General features: G+C 43.1%; 2 protein-coding genes across 7 annotated transcripts in view; one reads left to right on the top strand and one right to left on the bottom strand.

The window, feature by feature from the left end:
• Nucleotides 1-18,245, bottom strand: part of AKNAD1 (AKNA domain containing 1) — a 41,959-nt gene that overhangs the window by 21,875 nt on the left and 1,839 nt on the right. For all 3 annotated transcript variants that reach the window (XR_004623343.1, XM_034654014.1, XM_019799643.2), the window contains exons 2-5: nucleotides 16,813-16,852; nucleotides 16,075-16,223; nucleotides 15,916-15,978; nucleotides 10,861-10,991 (exon numbers count right to left, since the gene is read on the bottom strand). Coding sequence is in view for 2 of the 3 variants with exons in the window: in XM_034654014.1 (XP_034509905.1) it covers nucleotides 10,861-10,991; nucleotides 15,916-15,978; nucleotides 16,075-16,223; nucleotides 16,813-16,852 (383 nt within the window). In the remaining variant the exon portion in view is untranslated. The remainder of the gene's footprint in view (nucleotides 1-10,860; nucleotides 10,992-15,915; nucleotides 15,979-16,074; nucleotides 16,224-16,812; nucleotides 16,853-18,245) is intronic.
• Nucleotides 17,458-18,245, top strand: part of GPSM2 (G protein signaling modulator 2) — a 90,187-nt gene continuing 89,399 nt past the window's right edge. For 2 of the 4 annotated variants that reach the window (XM_034654010.1, XM_034654012.1), the window contains exon 1: nucleotides 17,458-17,608. The gene's annotated coding sequence lies outside the window, so the exon portion shown is untranslated. The remainder of the gene's footprint in view (nucleotides 17,609-18,245) is intronic. The other 2 variants (XM_034654013.1, XM_019799646.2) reach the window with 2 other exon arrangements.

Below are 18,245 nucleotides of genomic sequence, written 5' to 3' on the forward strand. Positions count from 1 at the left end.
TCAAGTCATGAAAAGACATGCAGGAACCTTAAATATGTATTACTAAGTAGAAGCAGCTCAGTCTAAAAAGTCTACACATTGCGCGATTCCAACTACGTGACATCTGGAAAAAACAAACTATAGCCACAGTAAAAAGATCAGTGATTGCCAGGGGTTGGGGAGGGGGGGAAGATGAATAGGTGGAGTACAAAGGATTTTCAGGGCAGTGAAAATTCTGTTTGATGCCATAAAGATGAATACAAGTCATTATACATTAGTCCAAAACCATAGAATGTACAGCACCAACAGTAAGCCCCAGTGCAAACTATGGGCTTTGGACAACTATGATTTATCTGTGTAGTTTCATCAGCTGTAACAAATGTACCACTCTGGTGGGGGATGTTGATAACGGGAGAGGCCATGCATGTGAGCCAGCAGAGAGATATGGGAAATCTCTGTATCTTCCTCTCAATTTTCCTATGAAGCTAAAGATACTCTTAAAAAATAAAGTCTTAAAAAGCTACACCACCCACATTCTTTGATCACTAGAAATTAATAAAAATATGGCAACAACAACAAAAAACTAATTGGAAATTCTAACACTCATCCTAATAACTTTTGGGTAACTAGGAAATAAAAATAGAGATTAGGGATACTCTACAAGTGAATAATAAATAAGAAAACAACATGTAAAAACAATGTAATGTAGCTAGTGCAATACCAAGGAAAATTTGTAGCTTAAAATGCATTTACTAGGGGGGAAATTTCAAAATCAATAAACATAAGTATTCAAAACAGGAATCTAGAAAAAGAACCATAAGATAAACCCCCCAAAAGGAGAAATGAGTGGAACTGAAAATAATTTGATCATTAAAATAAAACATTTTCTTTGAAAAATCTATAAAATAAACCAGAAAGTCTGACTGAAAAGCATTAAGAATGAGAAAGAAAAGATAACAGAAGAAAAAATTTTAATCAAATGGGGTTGAGCAACTTTATACCAACACAGTTTAGAATCTAGGGGAGGAGGAGGTTAAGATGGCGGAGGAGTAGGGGACCCCTTTTTCAGCCGGACCCCTGAGTTGAGCTGGATGGGTACCAGACCAGCAGGAACATCCACGGAATCAGCCTGAGACGCAGGAAGATACATCTGGATCTCTACAAATGAACATCTCCAGCGCTGAGTATCGAGGTACGAAGCGGGGAGCCGTGAAACCGCGCACAGATATCGGAAGCTAAACAGAAGGGGGAGGGAGCCGCCGTGTCAGGGCGCCGGGAAGCGGTAGCCACCTGCAAGGGGGAGCGGACAGACCGCGGACCCGCACGCTTGAGACAGCAGGCTGAGAAGGGAGCTCCGGGAGCGCACGCGGGACGGCTGGCGGTTGGCGGGCCACCTGCACGGGGGAGCAGGCGGACTCGCGGACGGCACCCGCGAGACAACAGACTTAGAACGCGAGCTCCAGGAGCGCGCGCGCAGGGCGGCTGGCGGGCCACCTGCACCGGGGAGCGGGCGGACCGCGGACCCGCACTCTGGAAACGGCAGACTGAGTCCGTGAGCCGGGAGCGTGCACCACCAAGCATCTCACGGAGCTCCGGAGCTCCGGTGTGCTCACTGGATCGAGGCTGAGACCGGGAGCTCCGGGAGCGTCCGCGGGGCGGCTGGCGGCTGGAGGGCCACCTGCACGGGGGAGCAGGCGGACTCGCGGTCAGCACCCGTGAGACACCAGACTGAGACGGGGAGCTCCGGGAGCCCGCGCGGGGCGGCTGGCGGCTGGCGGGGTTGGAAACACAAAGGACAGAGACGTGCCGGCCCTGGAAGTGAGGGCTGGGACGCCGGGTGTGGGGCGCACAGCCCGGGATGCTGCAGGGTTGAGCAGCACCAACAGAAACAGAGTTAAAGTGGCCAGAACATCAGTGGAGAACGATCCGCGATCCCTCTGTTCTGAGACAGAGGCTGAATTTCAGCCGCTGCTGCTCTCTCAGAAGAGGCATAGCAAACCGCCAGGGAAAGCCGCCAGAGAACAAAAGCCCGGAAATACCGGCTCACAGGGTGCCCATCCCCATCCCCCCTCGCAAGGGACACAGAGACTCTACCCAAACAGGGTTTTCTGAGTACCGGCAGGCAGGCCCCTCCCCCAGAAGGCAGGCTGAAAAATCAAGAAGCCCACAACCCGGAGCGCCTGAGTGGCGCAGTCACCAAGCACCTGTCTTCGGATTAGGGTGTGATCACAACGCTCCGTAAGGAGTCCTTCATCGGGCTTCTCCACCGGGAACCTGCTTCTTCCTCTCCCACTCCTCTGCTTGGGTTCCCTTTCTTGCTGACTGTCTCTCTCTCTCTCAAATAAATAAATAAACTCTTTAAGGAAGAAGCCCACATCCCTAAGATCTCTATAAAACAAGGGCGCACGGCCTGGGTCCCAGTCAACACTTGGGCTCTGGACAACCCTGCAATCTCTCTTCATCAGAATGACGAGAAGGAGAAGTCCCCCCCAGCAAAGAAAAGATAATGAGTCTGTGGCCTCTGCCACAGAATTGGCCTCGGCCACAGAATTAATACATATGGATGTATCCCAATTATCAGAAATGGAATTCAGAGCAACAATGGTCAAGATGATGAGTAAACTTGAAAAAAGCATCAGAGAAAGCGTTGCTGAGAATATAGAATCCCTAAGGGCAGAAATGAGAGCGAATCTGACAGAAATTAAAAACTCAGTGGGCCAAATACAGTCAAAACTAGAGGCTCTGACGGCCAGGGTCACCGAGGCAGAGGAACGCGTTAGCGAATTGGAGGATGGGTTAGTAGAAGAAAAAACGAAAATAGAAGCTGGTCTTAAAAAAATCCACGCCCACGAATGTAGATTACGGGAGATTACTGACTCTATGAAACGATCCAATGTCAGAATCATCGGCATCCCTGAAGGGGTGGAGAAAAACAGAGGTCTAGAAGAGATATTTGAACAAATTGTAGCTGAAAACTTCCCTAATCTAGCAAGGGAAACAAGCATTCGTGTCCAAGAGGCAGAGAGGACCCCATCCAAGCTCAACCAGGACAAACCTACGCCACGGCATGTCATAGTGCAATTCGCAAATATTAGATCCAAGGATACAGTATTGAAAGCGGCCAGGGCAAAGAAATTTCTCACGTACCAAGGCAAAGGTATCAGGATTACGTCAGACCTGTCTACAGAGACCTGGAATGAGAGAAAGGCTTGGGGGGGCATTTTTAAAGCTCTTTCAGAGAAAAACATGCAGCCAAGGATCCTTTATCCAGCAAAGCTGTCATTCAGAATTGATGGAGAAATAAAGACGTTCCAAAATCGCCAATCATTAACCAATTTCGTAACCACGAAACCAGCCCTACAGGAGATATTAAGGGGGGCTCTATAAAGGTAAAAAGGCCCCAAGAGTGATACAGAGCAGCAAGTCACAACCGATACAAAGACTTTAAAGAGAAATGGCATCATTAAAATCATATCTGTCAATAATCTCTATCAATCTAAATGGCTTAAACTCTCCCATAAAACGCCACAGGGTTGCAGATTGGATAAAAAGACATGACCCATCCATTTGCTGTCTACAAGAGACTCATTTTGAACCCAAAGATGCATTCAGACTTAGAGTAAGGGGATGGAGTACCATCTTCCACGCAAATGGACCTCAAAAGAAAGCTGGAGTAGCAATTCTCATATCAGATAGACTGGATTTTAAACTAGAGGCCATAGAGAGAGATACAGAAGGGCACTATATTATTCTTAAAGGAAGTATTCAACAAGTGGATATGACAATTATTAATATATATGCCCCCAACAGGGGAGCAGCAAGATACACAAGCCAACTCTTAACCAAAATAAAGAGACATATAGATAAGAACACAGTAATAGTAGGGGACCTCAACACCCCACTATCAGAAATAGACAGAACACCCTGGCAAAAACTAAGCAAAGAATCAAAGGCTTTGAATGCCATACTCGACGAGTTGGACCTCATAGATATATATAGAACACTACACCCCAGAACCAAAGAATACTCATTCTATTCAAATGCCCATGGAACATTCTCAAGAATAGATCATGCTCTGGGACACAAAACAGGTCTCAGCCAATACCAAAAGATTGAAATTATCCCCTGCATATTCTCAGACCACAACGCTCTGAAATTGGAACTCAACCACAAGGAAAAACCTGGAAGAAACTCAAACACTTGGAGGCTAAGAACCATCCTGCTCAAGAATGACTCGATAAACCAGGAAATCAAAAAACAAATTAAACAATTTATGGAGACCAACGAGAATGAATACACAACGGTCCAAAACCTATGGGATACTGCAAAGGCAGTCCTAAGGGGGAAATACATAGCCATCCAAGCCTCACTCAAAAGAATAGAAAAATCTAAAATGCAGTTTCTATATTCTCACCTCAAGAAACTGGAACAGCAACAGAGGGACAGGCCTAACCCACTGACAAGGAAGGAGTTGACCAAGATTAGAGCAGAAATCAATGAATTAGAGACCAGAACCACAGTAGAGCAGATCAACAGGACTAGAAGCTGGTTCTTTGAGAGAATCCATAAAATTGATAGACCACTGGCAAAACTTGTCCAAAAACAAAGAGAAAGGACTGAGATTATTAAAATTATGACTGAAAAGGGAGAGGTCACGACCAGCACCATTGAAATTGCAAGGATTATTAGAAACTTTTATCAACAGCTATATGCCAAAAAACTAAACAATCTGGAAGAGATGGAGGCCTTCCTGGAAACCTATAAACTACCAAGACTGAAACAGGAAGAAATAGATTTCTTAAATAGGCCAATTAACTATGAAGAAATTGAGTCAGTGATAAACAACCTTCCAAATAATAAAACTCCAGGCCCAGACGGTTTTCCTGGGGAATTCTACCAAACATTCAAAGAAGAAATAATACCTATTCTCCTAAAGCTATTTCAAAAAATAGAAACAGAAGGAAAGCTACCAAACTCATTCTATGAGGCTAATATTACCTTGATCCCCAAACCAGGCAAAGACCCCCTCAAAAAGGAGAATTACAGACCGATTTCTCTAATGAATATGGATGCCAAAATCCTCAACAAGATCCTTGCTAATAGAATCCAACAGTACATTAAAAGGATTATCCATCATGACCAAGTGGGATTCATACCTGGGATGCAAGCATGGTTCAACACTCGCAAATCAATCAATGTGATACATCATATCAACAAGAAAAGACTCAAGAACCATATGATCCTCTCAATTGATGCAGAAAAAGCATTTGACAAAATACAGCATCCTTTCCTGATTAAAACCCTTCAGAGTGTAGGAATAGAGGGTACATTTCTCAATCTCATAAAAGCCATCTATGAAAAGCCTACTGCAAGCATTATTCTCAATGGGGAAAAGCTGGAAGCCTTTCCCTTAAGATCAGGAACACGACAAGGATGCCCACTCTCGCCACTATTATTCAACATAGTACTAGAAGTCCTTGCAACAGCAATCAGAAGACAAAAAGGGATCAAAGGTATCCAAATCGGCAAAGAAGAAGTCAAACTGTCTCTCTTTGCAGATGACATGATACTCTATATGGAAAACCCAAAGGAATCCACTCCCAAACTATTAGAAGTTATAGAACAATTCAGTAAGGTGGCAGGATACAAAATCAATGCCCAGAAATCAGTTGCATTTCTATACACGAATAACGAGACTGAAGAAAGAGAAATTAGGGAATCCATCCCATTTACAATAACACCAAAAACCATGCGTTACCTTGGAATTAACTTAACCAGAGACGTAAAGGACCTATATGCTAGAAACTATAGATCACTTTTGAAAGATATTGAGGAAGACATAAAAAGATGGAAAAATATTCCATGCTCATGGATTGGAAGAATTAACATAGTTAAAATGTCCATACTACCCAGAGCAATCTACACTTTCAATGCTATCCCGATCAAAATACCGAGGACATTTTTCAAAGAACTGGAACAAATAGTCCTTAAATTTGTATGGAACCAGAAAAGGCCCCGAATCTCCAAGGAACTGTTGAAAAGGAAAAACAAAGCTGGGGGCATCACAATGCCGGATTTCGAGCTGTACTACAAAGCTGTGATCACAAAGACAGCATGGTACTGGCACAAAAACAGACACATCGACCAATGGAACAGAATAGAGAACCCAGAAATGGACCCTCGGCTCTTTGGGCAACTAATCTTTGATAAAGCAGGAAAAAACATCCGGTGGAAAAAAGACAGTCTCTTCAATAAATGGTGCTGGGAAAATTGGACAGCTACATGCAAAAGAATGAAACTTGACCACTCTCTCACACCATACACAAAAATAAACTCCAAATGGATGAAAGACCTCAATGTGAGACAGGAATCCATCAAAATTCTAGAGGAGAACATAGGCAACAACTTCTATGACATCGGCCAGAGCAACCTTTTTCACGACACATCTCCAAAGGCAAGAGAAATAAAAGATAAAATGAACTTATGGGACTTTATCAGGATAAAGAGCTTCTGCACAGCCAAGGAAACAGTCAAAAAAACTAAGAGACAGCCCACGGAATGGGAGAATATATTTGCAAAGGACACCACAGATAAAGGACTGGTATCCAAGATCTACAAAGAACTTCTCAAACTCAATACACGAGAAACAAATAAACAAATCATAAAATGGGCAGAAGATATGAACAGACACTTTTCCAATGAAGACATACAAATGGCTAACAGACACATGAAAAAATGTTCAAAATCATTAGCCATCAGGGAAATTCAAATCAAAACCACACTGAGATACCACCTTACGCCAGTTAGAATGGCAAAGATAGACAAGGCAAGAAACAACAATTGTTGGAGAGGATGTGGAGAAAGGGGATCCCTCCTACATTGTTGGTGGGAATGCAAGTTGGTACAGCCACTCTGGAAAACAGTGTGGAGGTCCCTTAAAAAGTTAAAAATTGAACTACCCTATGACCCAGCCATTGCACTACTGGGTGTTTACCCCAAAGATACAGACGTAGTAAAGAGAAGGGCCATATGCACCCCAATGTTCATAGCTGCATTGTCCACAATAGCCAAATCATGGAAGGAGCCGAGATGCCCTTCAACAGATGACTGGATTAAGAAGCTGTGGTCCATATATACAATGGAATATTACTCAGCTATCAGAAAGAACGAATTCTCAACATTTGCTGCAACATGGACGGCACTGGAGGAGATAATGCTAAGTGAAATAAGTCAAGCAGAGAAAGACAATTATCATATGATTTCTCTCATCTATGGAACATAAGAACTAGGATGATCGGTAGGGGAAGAAAGGGATAAAGAAAAGGGGGGTAATCAGAAGGGGGAATGAAACATGAGAGACTATGGACTATGAGAAACAAACTGAAGACTTCAGAGGGGAGGGGGTGGGGGAATGGGATAGACTGGTGATGGGTAGTAAGGAGGGCACGTATTGCATGGTGCACTGGGTGTTATACGCAACTAATAGCATCAAACTTTACATCGGAATCTGGGGATGTACTGTATGGTGATTAACATAATATAATAAAATTAAATTAAAAAATAAAAATAAAAAAAATAAAAAATAAAAAAAATTAATAGACACCTACCAAACCAAAAAAAAAAAAAAAAAAAAGAATCTAGGGGAAATGGACAAGTCTCTAGGAAAACATAAATTCTTAAAATCTACTCAAAAACAGGTAGAAAATCTGAAAAAGCTAACCAGAGAAAAATAGAAACGATTATCAAAAATCTACCCCCCAATAGGCACAAAATCAAAGTGGGATTATGTGTGAGTTCTAGAAAGACTTTAAGTAACCCTTTTGGAACATAAAAAGAAAAGGGAAAATTTCCCAAATCATTCTACAAATATTAGGATATTTATTAATATATATTGTTATATTAATAGGTTTAGGAAATTAAATAGATTTCTAAATCCCATTTGATTAAACATTTTCCTAAATTAAAAAAAAACAAATCCTAGTAAATTAGGAGTAGAAGGAAACTGTCTTGATAAAGCTTATCTACTTGAAACTACAAGCGTCATACTTGGAAAAATTCCAAGTCTGTTTGTAACATGACAAAAATGATTGCTTTTGCTAGTATTATTTATCATTGTTTTGGAAAACCTAGCAAATAAAATAAATCGATAAAAAGAAATGTGATATGTAAGAATTGGAGGGAAAAAAGATAAAGTATAAATATTTAGGGGGGAATTGGGGTGGGGGGAACCCATCATTATTTTCAAATGCTATGACTGTCACTCCCAAAAACTAAGACAATCAACAGATAATCAAAGAACACTAAAAACAAACTTGTAGCCCAGCACAAGGTAAATATACTATTCTTCTTTATTTCCTGTATATCAATTACGGAAAACATCTATTACTAATGCTCAGAAAACCTATAAAATAGCTAGGAATAAGTCTAACAAAACATGCATGAAATCTACATGAAGAAAACATGCTCCTGGATGGAAATACTCATTACCAAGATTTCAACTCTTCTCTAATTAATCTGTAAATTCAACACAATACTGAACAAAATTCTAGTGGAATTTCATTAAGGAAGTTTGCTGAGCTGATTACAAAGTTTATGGGTAAGAAGAATATGCAAGAACAGCTAACAAAATTTAAAGAAGAAATATTTCAATGTACACTAGACTATAGTCATTTAAAACTGTGTGGTTAATGTGGAAATAGAAACGTAGCTCAGCGGGATGGAAGAGAACCAGTCCCATCTACGTGGAAGGTTTTTTTTTTTAATAGGATAAAAGTGGCTTTTCCATCCAGTGGCAAAGGCTGCTCTACTCAGTAAGCGGTGGTATGAAGATCTAAGCATGGAAAACCATACTGATAATCAAGTAAAATATAGGAAAAAACGCTCTAATCCAGCAGATGGACAAGAACTAGACAGGGGGCAAGGAGAGGCTGAAAATTGGAAGGAAGTGAAATGGTAGAGCAAGGCCTGACGGTATTGGGAAGAAATGGGCTCAAGGACCATGGCCAAGTGGGTTGGAAGTGAGTGAAAGAAGAAGAGGTGAAAACATGCAAATCTGGAGATGGGGAAAAGACATTTTTTTTAAGTTTATTTTTTAGTAATCTCTACATCCAATGTTGGGGCTTGAGCTCACAACCCTAAGATCAAGAGTCACGTGCACTTCTGACTGAGCCAGCCAGGTGCCCCAGAAAAGACATTGTCATCTTTTCCATTAAGCAGAAGTCAAGATTGTATGCTCATAATATCAGAGAGAAGGGATTGGTGGAGAAAGAACCCATTCCTTGACCCCTTGGCTTCTCTTGTTAGCGTGTGAAATGACTATCAGACTACATTCTGACAAACAAGATGCATGAAATAAAACAACTATTTTTGCATATTACCTTTTAAAGGCAATAATGAGAAAGCCTTAATAAGAGCACATAGGGGACTTAAGTCAATGAATCAGCAGAATTCCTTCCCCAGCAGAAAGCCATCACAAAGGCCTTTGGATTCAACACTTAGAAGGTTCTGGACAATTGTATGGGGTTCTGCTCATTGCTACATTATGCCCGTGCGAGAACAAGAGGACCAGTGTCAAGCTGAGCAACCTTGCTTGCTCTGAGGTGGTTTTAACTCAGTTTTGGAAGGGTCCTTCCCTTACCCCAGTATTGAAAGCCTTTCCTGTATCTGGGATATAATTGCAGTTGAAACTCTCTTGATTTATACTGGGCTCAGGACACTGTGGGTGTAACTAGGATATAAATACGGCATTGCATAACTTTGGTCTCACTGTGCACAGAGGCCTGACTTTAAAATGACAGCCCAGACAAGTGGGATTCCTTGGAAAATAAATATCCTCACTCTATTAGTTTTTAAATAAATAGTGAAAGTATGTAGAGATCTTTCTTTTCCCAGAAAACAAAATAAGGCTTTGGGGGGAAAAAATCAACATTAAAACCTCATCCTTGCTGTCTAATTACTCAGTATGGAAATAACAGTAGACAGAGATTTCATTCATTTTGAAAAAGTGAAATTGTACTTTGGGGGAAAAAATACCTCAGGACACTAGTGCCGAAATATAAACCATTAAAGTAATCTGGCCTCAAGAATGAGTCCATGTGAAAATGCTATGAATGGAAAGAGCTGAACTTACGAAGATTAAGCCTCTTAAATGGATTCTTTTAATTCATACCAGGAAATTAAATGGAAACAATCCTAGCCTTGAGTCCTGGAATACATCTTAAAATTATTTGGATTGGAGAAAGAGGAGCGCAGGGCCATAAAAAATGGCCAGTTGGAGACTTCGGTGAGTTTGCTTCCAAGTTTCTAATGTGAACTAACTCAGAAGTCATTTTGACTTTAAGCTTTAACATTTTCCCTTTTATGGGGATTTGTGGGTCCTTCAGCCCCACATTAACCAGCCTAACAATGGTCCCCTCATGCCCACTGCCCCGCTGGAATTGTCTGTGGGTGGGAAAGAAAAGGGGGACAAAGAGGGAGACAGAAGAACCAGGTGGGGGAAACAGAGGCAGGAGTGGAGTGAAGGCAGGACATGAGGAGCTTGGAGAGAAGGCCCTCTGGGGTTAGCATGTGAGCCTTTCTAGGGTTTTCTCATGCTGTTCTGAGTCTCAGAACCAACTCTGACATCCAACAAAGGACAAGATTTTAGTACAAAATTTCCCCTCCAGGAGACAAGAGTTCGTTTCGAGGACTCCATCTGGGTCAGTGCCCAGCCCAGGACTTCTCGTGTAGCGGGAATTCCACACTGCTTGCCGCATGGGTAACACCTGTTCACTGGTGGCAGAGTTTTTGCGGACCCTAGACCAGGGGCTGTGCGAGCCACATCAGAATCCCACCTGAAGGAGGTCGCCTCTGCCCCTCCACCTCACACAGTTTAAGCCTGACCTTTCTGGATCAAAGTCACCGACAGCTGGGGATTCATGCCTGTGAACTTGCTTCAAAGTCAGATGCTGCTTCTTGTTGTCCAGAAACTCCTGCTCCAGCAGTTCAAGATGTCCCTGAAATTTCTCCAGGACCTGTAGCAGTAAAGTCACCGGAATCAAGCACATGTGACCCTGTGCTTGGGGCTGGCTCCCCCACAAATACAAGGAAGGTATACTCTATGGTAGCTTCAAAATGAAGCCACCGTCCTTCTCCCGGCCATTGTTCTGTCTCAGAGTCTGACATCTAAAATACAGACACCCCAGGTGCCATCTCCATGTTTACAACATCCTCCTAGCACATGGCTTTTTCAGCACAATGACCTGATTTCTCTCCCAGCACCCACTCAGGGGCCTCTGAATTTCCTTAATAGGATATCAATCAGCCTGTGATTTGCAGAATGATTTGTAGCTTATAGAGCACTTTCCCGTGCATTATCTTCCTTAATCCACACAATAATTTTGTAAATGTTGCAAAATAGGTTCTATTATCTCAGCTGTATACAGGAGGAAATTGGAGCTCTCAGACGTATGTCTGAAGCCACATAGACCTTGAAAGGAACTGATGTTAGAGGACCTGAGTTTGAGTCTATGGCGCTTGGAGGGTGAGATGGGGAAGGAACATCAGGAAGTTTAGCCAGAGCTTCAAATGAGTCTTCGAGACATCCACACATGCAGCCCAGTGTGGATGAGGACTTGAACCGTGCAGGTCAGGGTCCGGTCTTTAGCCCCGCAGCCCCAGTAGCTAAACATTCCCTGAGCACTGCCTGTGTGCGGCCCTGGGCCACATGTATGAAAGATACAAGTTTATCAGGCACCCCCACCCCTGGTCTCAGGGGTTTTACTCCCAGTTGGGAAGAGAGACTGGATTCGAGGATTTTGCCATGGCTCAGTAGAAGAAGTGAGACTTAAGTCAGGCTTGAAAAGTGCTCAGGAGGGCCTGGACCAGGCAGTAATCATGAACATGGAAAGCAAAGGATGACTGGAGAGATAATGCATATAGCACAATGGGGTTATGGGATCAGACACCCGAGGGTTCAACTTCAGACTGTCACCTAATAATTGTACGATTTTAGTCAACTTGAACTCTAACCTTCAGTTTTCTCATCTAAGATAATAATAGCCCTCACCTCATATTGTGAAAATTAAAGGAGTTAATGCTGAGCCAGGCTCATCATCATCACAATTAATTCTGATTACTAAAAATGAATAAACAAGTTTGGAAACATACTGGCCATAGGGCATATAAAATGGCAGGTGTGGTAGATGTTTTCCATGTCCCTTTCCCAGATTCATCCTCCATCTCTCTCTGTGGCCCCGTCAGGAGGCTGACCTTCAGTGAACTGCTGTCAACAGGCTCCCCGGCCCTGGCATTGGTTTCAGCCAATGTAGGGCAACAGGAGAAGAGAGAAATGAAGAATGAGGTAGGGGTCTTTAGTTCCCTGATGTCCTCCTGCCTGGATCAGCTATTCCTACCGCTATAGCTACTCTCCCTAGCCTCCAAAATCTGCTCTTCCTCCATCCCTTCTGTCCCACTGTTCCTTCTATGAGATGTTCTCTGTCTCTTATCGGTTTCCCCTAACCTTGCCCGCACTGTTGGAAAGTGATGCCTTATTAAACTCTCCTCGGTTGTCCCACTGGAGTAAACCATCAAGGTCCTGCCAGGACCCCGACTGATACTGTAAATCTCACAGACAATGCTCAGGTTTCTAGCTTGGCAGGAGGAAAGAATGTGAAACCCCTGACTTAAAATGAGGAATTTGAAAAGGCCAACAGATTTGAATGAAGCTGTCCATGTTGGACGAGTAGAATTTTCAGCGAGAGCGGGAGAGCCAAGTGAAGTTACACACAAACATTTGGAGCTGTGGATGAGAAGTTATGATGAGTAATTTAGGAATTGGTAGATGGCGATGGCAGTGAAAACCATGAGAAGGAATTAGGTGTCCAAAGGAAAGAGAAAAGAGAGAAAGCCAATCACAAGTTATAATTTAAGATGTTGGGATTTAAATTGGATTATATATCAAGAGAAGATAGAGCATGGCTGTCTAGCCATAAATGTACCTTGTTTAATTTTCATAGCAGCTCTGAGATGGGAAGACACACTACGTGTCTAAGACGGTACCATCAGTATGTAGAAATAGAAAGTCTGCTTTCCATTCTGTTGTGCCGCTCACGCTGAGGTTAGTTTTAGCCTTGTCTGGCCCTCCCCCAGTGCTGAACCAAATGGGCCTGGAACTCTCAGGCCAAGGCTGACACTGTCAGGAGTCACCTTGACTCTCTTCTCCATCCCAGCATGAATCCCCACCTATCCTCTAGCATCAAGGAGAAACTTCCTAGATTGAAGCCTCGGAAGGCTAGTGCCTCAAACCAGTTCCCTCTGCTTTGCTCAGCCCTTTAAAAACCTGTGTTCAGGGCCCCCCGGGTGGCTCGGTCAGTTGGGCATCTGCCTTCAGCTCAGGTCATGATCCTGCAGTCCTGGGATGGAGCCCTGTGTCGCCTTGGGTTCTCTGCTCGGTGGGGAGCCTGCTTCTCCCTTTCCCTCTGCCACTACCCACTGCTTATGCACGTGCACTCTCTCTCTCTGTCAAACAAATAAAATCTTTTAAAAAAATAAAATAAAAAAATAAAAATCTGTGTTCTCCCAGTTCTTAAAAGCCTGGATTTTTTGATATCTCCTTTATCATTCACTCCTTAACTCTGGCAATCTGGCTTCGGCAGATCTACCAGTTCATTAAAACTGGGTTTGCCAAGGTCGCTCATGATCTTTTGGTGGCCGAATCCAATGCACTTCATGATTTTTCCCCCTTATTTGAACATTTGGTGGTGCGGCCACACCCCCTTTTTTTCCCTTTGGTTCTAACAGCTCTGCCCCTTATGGTCTGCCTTGACCTTTCGGGTCACTCCTTGTCGGTCTCCTTTGGCTGCCTCTTCTTTTGCCTGCCCCTGTTTGCTGAGTCTTTCCTTGGACTTCTTTACTGCTTCCTTTGCATGTTGCCTGGGCAATCTCATTACCTCATAGCTTCAACCCACAGTTATACCCAAATTTACATTTCGGCCCAAACAACCCCTCTGAGGCCCAGATCCGTTGGTCTAATTGACTTCTGAATCTCTCCAATTGGATGTCCTATAAGGACTCAAAATGCACTTGGCGTCTTGCCTCCTGCTTGCCTCCCACACCCATTAGGAACTGGATCTTCCATTTTTAGTCCTGACCTTGGTTGCCCAAGCTAGAAATCTGAAACTCGTCCAAGCCTCCTCCCTTCCTTTACTCACCCCTCTTAATCTGCCACCACTTGGTTAAACTCTTAGATTTGTTCCCCTCTCCATCCTCATTGCCAATTTTGGTTCAGGCCCTTGTAGCTTGTTGCCTGGAGTATGGCTTCCTAGCCACAGACTTGCCTCCAGGGTGCTCTCCATTTCTTGGCTTTCAATACTCCAATGTTGCCCCATCACTCAACCTCAAGGTAAAAGCTAAGCTCCTTAGCATGGTTTAAAGGTCTTTCATGATGTAGACCTTAACTCTTTCTCTCGTTTCCTCCCTTTCTCTTCACCACACATACCCTGAACTCTGGCCAATTACAGTGCCATACAGTTCTTCCAACTCAGCACTTTCTACCCCCTGTGCCATTGTACCTGCTGATTCCTTTTCTTGGAACACCCTCTTGCCCCAGCTTTGCCAGCCTCATACATATTCATCCCACAGTGTCAAGCTCAGAGGTCAGTCACTTCCAGGGAGCCTTCCCAAGTGCCCTCTAACTGGCAAGAGTGAGCCTCTTCCAGGCTGCCATTAGCATCATCTGTAACATTTCTCGAGCTTCATGTTGCTTGTCTATTTATCAATCTGTTGTTCCTAGGAGACTGTAAGCCACTTGAAACTGTTTCTTCATCTCCAAATCCCTAGTGCCTGGTACAGAGTCTGGGACATAGGACATACCTGGTAAGTGTTTGTTGAATGGATGAATGAATGAATGAGTTATTTAATTAACATGAAGAACGGATGAATAACGCACTGTTGCACTGCGTCTCTTAACATCTGAGTCCTCCTGGTGTTTGTCTATGCTGTCTGGTCTCTACTGCACACCCTGCCCTGTTTTGTTTGTGGTCCTTCACATCAGGACTCCTGACCACCTACCTTCTGACCACCTGTTGCTGACCTAATGGCCTGAATGGCATTTTCAGCTTTGCACATTTCTGGCTCTAGCAACCTCAGCTTTTTTAGCTGAGCACCCATTGCCATGCTGCACCTCCTCTTCCCATAGCCCTGGCACCGATGAACAAGGCCGTGTGGTTACGATATAATTAGTGCTTTGATTAAATGCAATAACAAGCAAGGATGTGAAAGTCACAGTTTTGATCCGTTAAGATCCGTTTTAAGTTTTCAAAGTTTTCTATATTAAGTTGTCAGATCCTGGCAAATTTTATAACCTGTATCCCCCCGGACCCAACAACTCTGGATGGACTTGACCTTTATAATAACTGACATGTTATTCTCGTAAACCTACCATGGTCTCAGATTATCGTGGGTGACTGCTAAGGAATAATAGCCATGGGTAATATTCCCCTGAGAATGAGAGAAGGCTACATACATATAGAAATAGAATTGTAAGCTCTTTGAGCCCCTGTAACACAAAGCCCACGAGCCTTAAATAACCAATGAGATCCTCAGCCTCAGCGTGTTGGGAGGCTGGGTGGGGGCAGGGATGGGAAGATGGGGATAATGGAAATAGTGTAAATTAAACACTAACAACATTTCGTACTAGTTACCAAATATATCAAGCCTGAAATATGTTATTGAAGATATTAATTCAATTCAACTCATTATTAATAATTAAGGGCATAATATGTGTAAGACACAAGGCCAGGCCTCTGGAGTTCATTGCCCTTAATCTTCAGCAAATATTTCCACCAGAACATTTCCACTCCCAGCAATGCAGAGAAAACATGGTGCTATAAAGTCATTTGTATTTACCCATGTCAAATTCCCTTACAGAGATGTTTAAAACTGGGTAAAAATTATTACCAGCCTCTTGTCTTGCAAATGATAGGGAGAGTCTTGTGCTATGCTTTTGGAAAATTCTTGTATCTGCAGTGAAAAAATGCAATATTTCATTAATGGCATGATGTCTTATGTCTGAATTTGGTCACTTCTCCTCATCATAGTAAGCTTTAAAAATATTACTTTAGTCTTCAGTTGATCAGTCTGTTCTTTTAACTTCTGGCACATCTGTTTCCCTTGGGTGATCTTCTGAAATATGTAAGAAGAACTTGGGGAATGGTCTGTCTGAGAGATTGATGACAGCTTAAAGAGACTCCTCTCAGATTCTATTCCTGTATAAGAAAGAATAAGTTTTGGCTTCCATTCATCTCAACTTCCCTGCACATTTATTAAGTACTAAAAACAGAAGTCTGTGGCAACCACCACCATTTGCTATTTAAAAAAAAAAAATTTTCAGGAGGCGCCTGGGTGGCACAGCGGTTAAGCATCTGCCTTTGGCTCAGGGCGTGATCCCGGCGTTCTGGGATCGAGCCCCACATCCAGGCTCCCCCTCTGTGAGCCTGCTTCTTCCTCTCCCACTCCCCCTGCTTGTGTTCCCTCTCTCGCTGGCTGTCTCTATCTCTGTCAAATAAATAAATAAAATCTTTTTAAAAAATTTTTCAAAATGTATCTCTAAATCAAAAAGATTTAAAAATGTTAGTACCTGGGACGCCTGGGTGGCTCAGTCAGCTAAGCGTCCAACTCTTGAGTTCCACTCAGGTCATAATCTCAGGGTCATGAAATTGAGCCCCACGTCAGGCTCCATGTTGGGTGTGGAGCCTACTTAAGATTTTCTCTCTCTCTCTCCCCCTTCCCCCATCTCCTCTCTGTCTCTCTCTCCCTCTAAAAAATAAAAAATCAAATCAGATCAAATATTAGTACCTGGGAGATGTTCTTGGTGAATTTGTATTGTGGGCTCCATCTGTACAATAAGAAAACATTATTTATTGTTGATGCCATTGTTCAAAAAGATCTAAAATAATGTGGTCATCATGGAGGCAGCCCAGAGTTGTGTCAAGAGCTAATGCCAAGGTTGAATTCCACTCTGACGCTTATCTGCTAGGTGACTCAAGACAATTACTCATCACTATGAACCTCAAATTCCTCGGCACTAAGATGAGGATAGAAACATCCTAGGGTTGTTATGAAGATAAAATGTTAGGTATTACCATATCTGGCACGTGGTTAAGCATTCATGACACGTCAGCTGTTACTACTGCCATGTTGCATACTATTACAGGGAATGGAATAATGAAACATTTCTCCCAAAACTGGACCAGAAGCTCCATGAAAGCAGGGGCCACTGCTGGTCTTCTCACCAGCTCTGTGGCTCGTGCTCTCACTAACACTGTGCAGTAGCCACATTCTAGAGAATAATATAAAACCATATGCATTAAGTTCCAGAATGTGAGTCAGGATAGTGATTGCTTACTCACCACAGACTAACAGGACAGGAGCTTAAATTCCAGAGTGACTCACCTTGAAAGTCTTCCCACTGTTCTCAACACATAAAGCTCAGAAACATGCTAGTGCCCGAGAGCTCAACAGTGGTGGTCAAACTAGACTTTGGTTTTAACGAGTATCTCAACTGTATGATGGATAGTCTATTCTCCAGCCTTAATCGACAGGAGTAGACAAAATCAGACACCTGCCTTCAGACTGCCACTGCCAGAGAAAGGTGAGCCTAATACCCATTCTGTTCCTACTAAGCTCAGGGGACCAAGGACTGTGATTTCCCAGGGCTGTTTTCCTGCAAGCTGAAGGAGAACCCCTGAAACTTGCCAGTGTCAGACACAGAGAAGCATACCAGTAAGGCCAGGTGGGCTGCTGGCTTCAGGTGTGTGTGTGTGGGGGGGGCGTTCTGCTCAAGCTCCTCAGAGCATTCAGCCGAAAGAGAGGGGAGCTGAAGCATGAAGGGGTGGAAATGGGAACAGGCAGAGAGTGTTCAGTCCAGAGTGCCCTTTGTACAAAGCTTAAGAGAAAGATCATACCATCCTGGCAAAGTGCCAGAGAACTAAAATATTTATTTTGATCATTAATGTGAATTTATCTAACTCCTGAACCTCAAATAATTGATGAGGTCCCGAGCCTCGATGTGTTGGGAAGTTGGATGGGGGGATGGGAAGATGAGGAAAGGGGAAGTAGTAGAAATTAAACATTAACAAAATTTGGTTGTCGGGGGTACCTGGCTGGCTCAGTCGGTAGAGCACGCGACTCTTGATCTTGGGGTGGTGAGTTCGAGCCCCATGTTGGATGTGGAGATTACTTTTAAATATAAATAAATAAAATCCCAATGTAAGCATTAAAAACATTTG

The sequence above is a fragment of the Ailuropoda melanoleuca genome, chromosome 2 (assembly GCF_002007445.2).
Source record: "Ailuropoda melanoleuca isolate Jingjing chromosome 2, ASM200744v2, whole genome shotgun sequence".
NCBI lineage: Eukaryota > Metazoa > Chordata > Mammalia > Carnivora > Ursidae > Ailuropoda > Ailuropoda melanoleuca.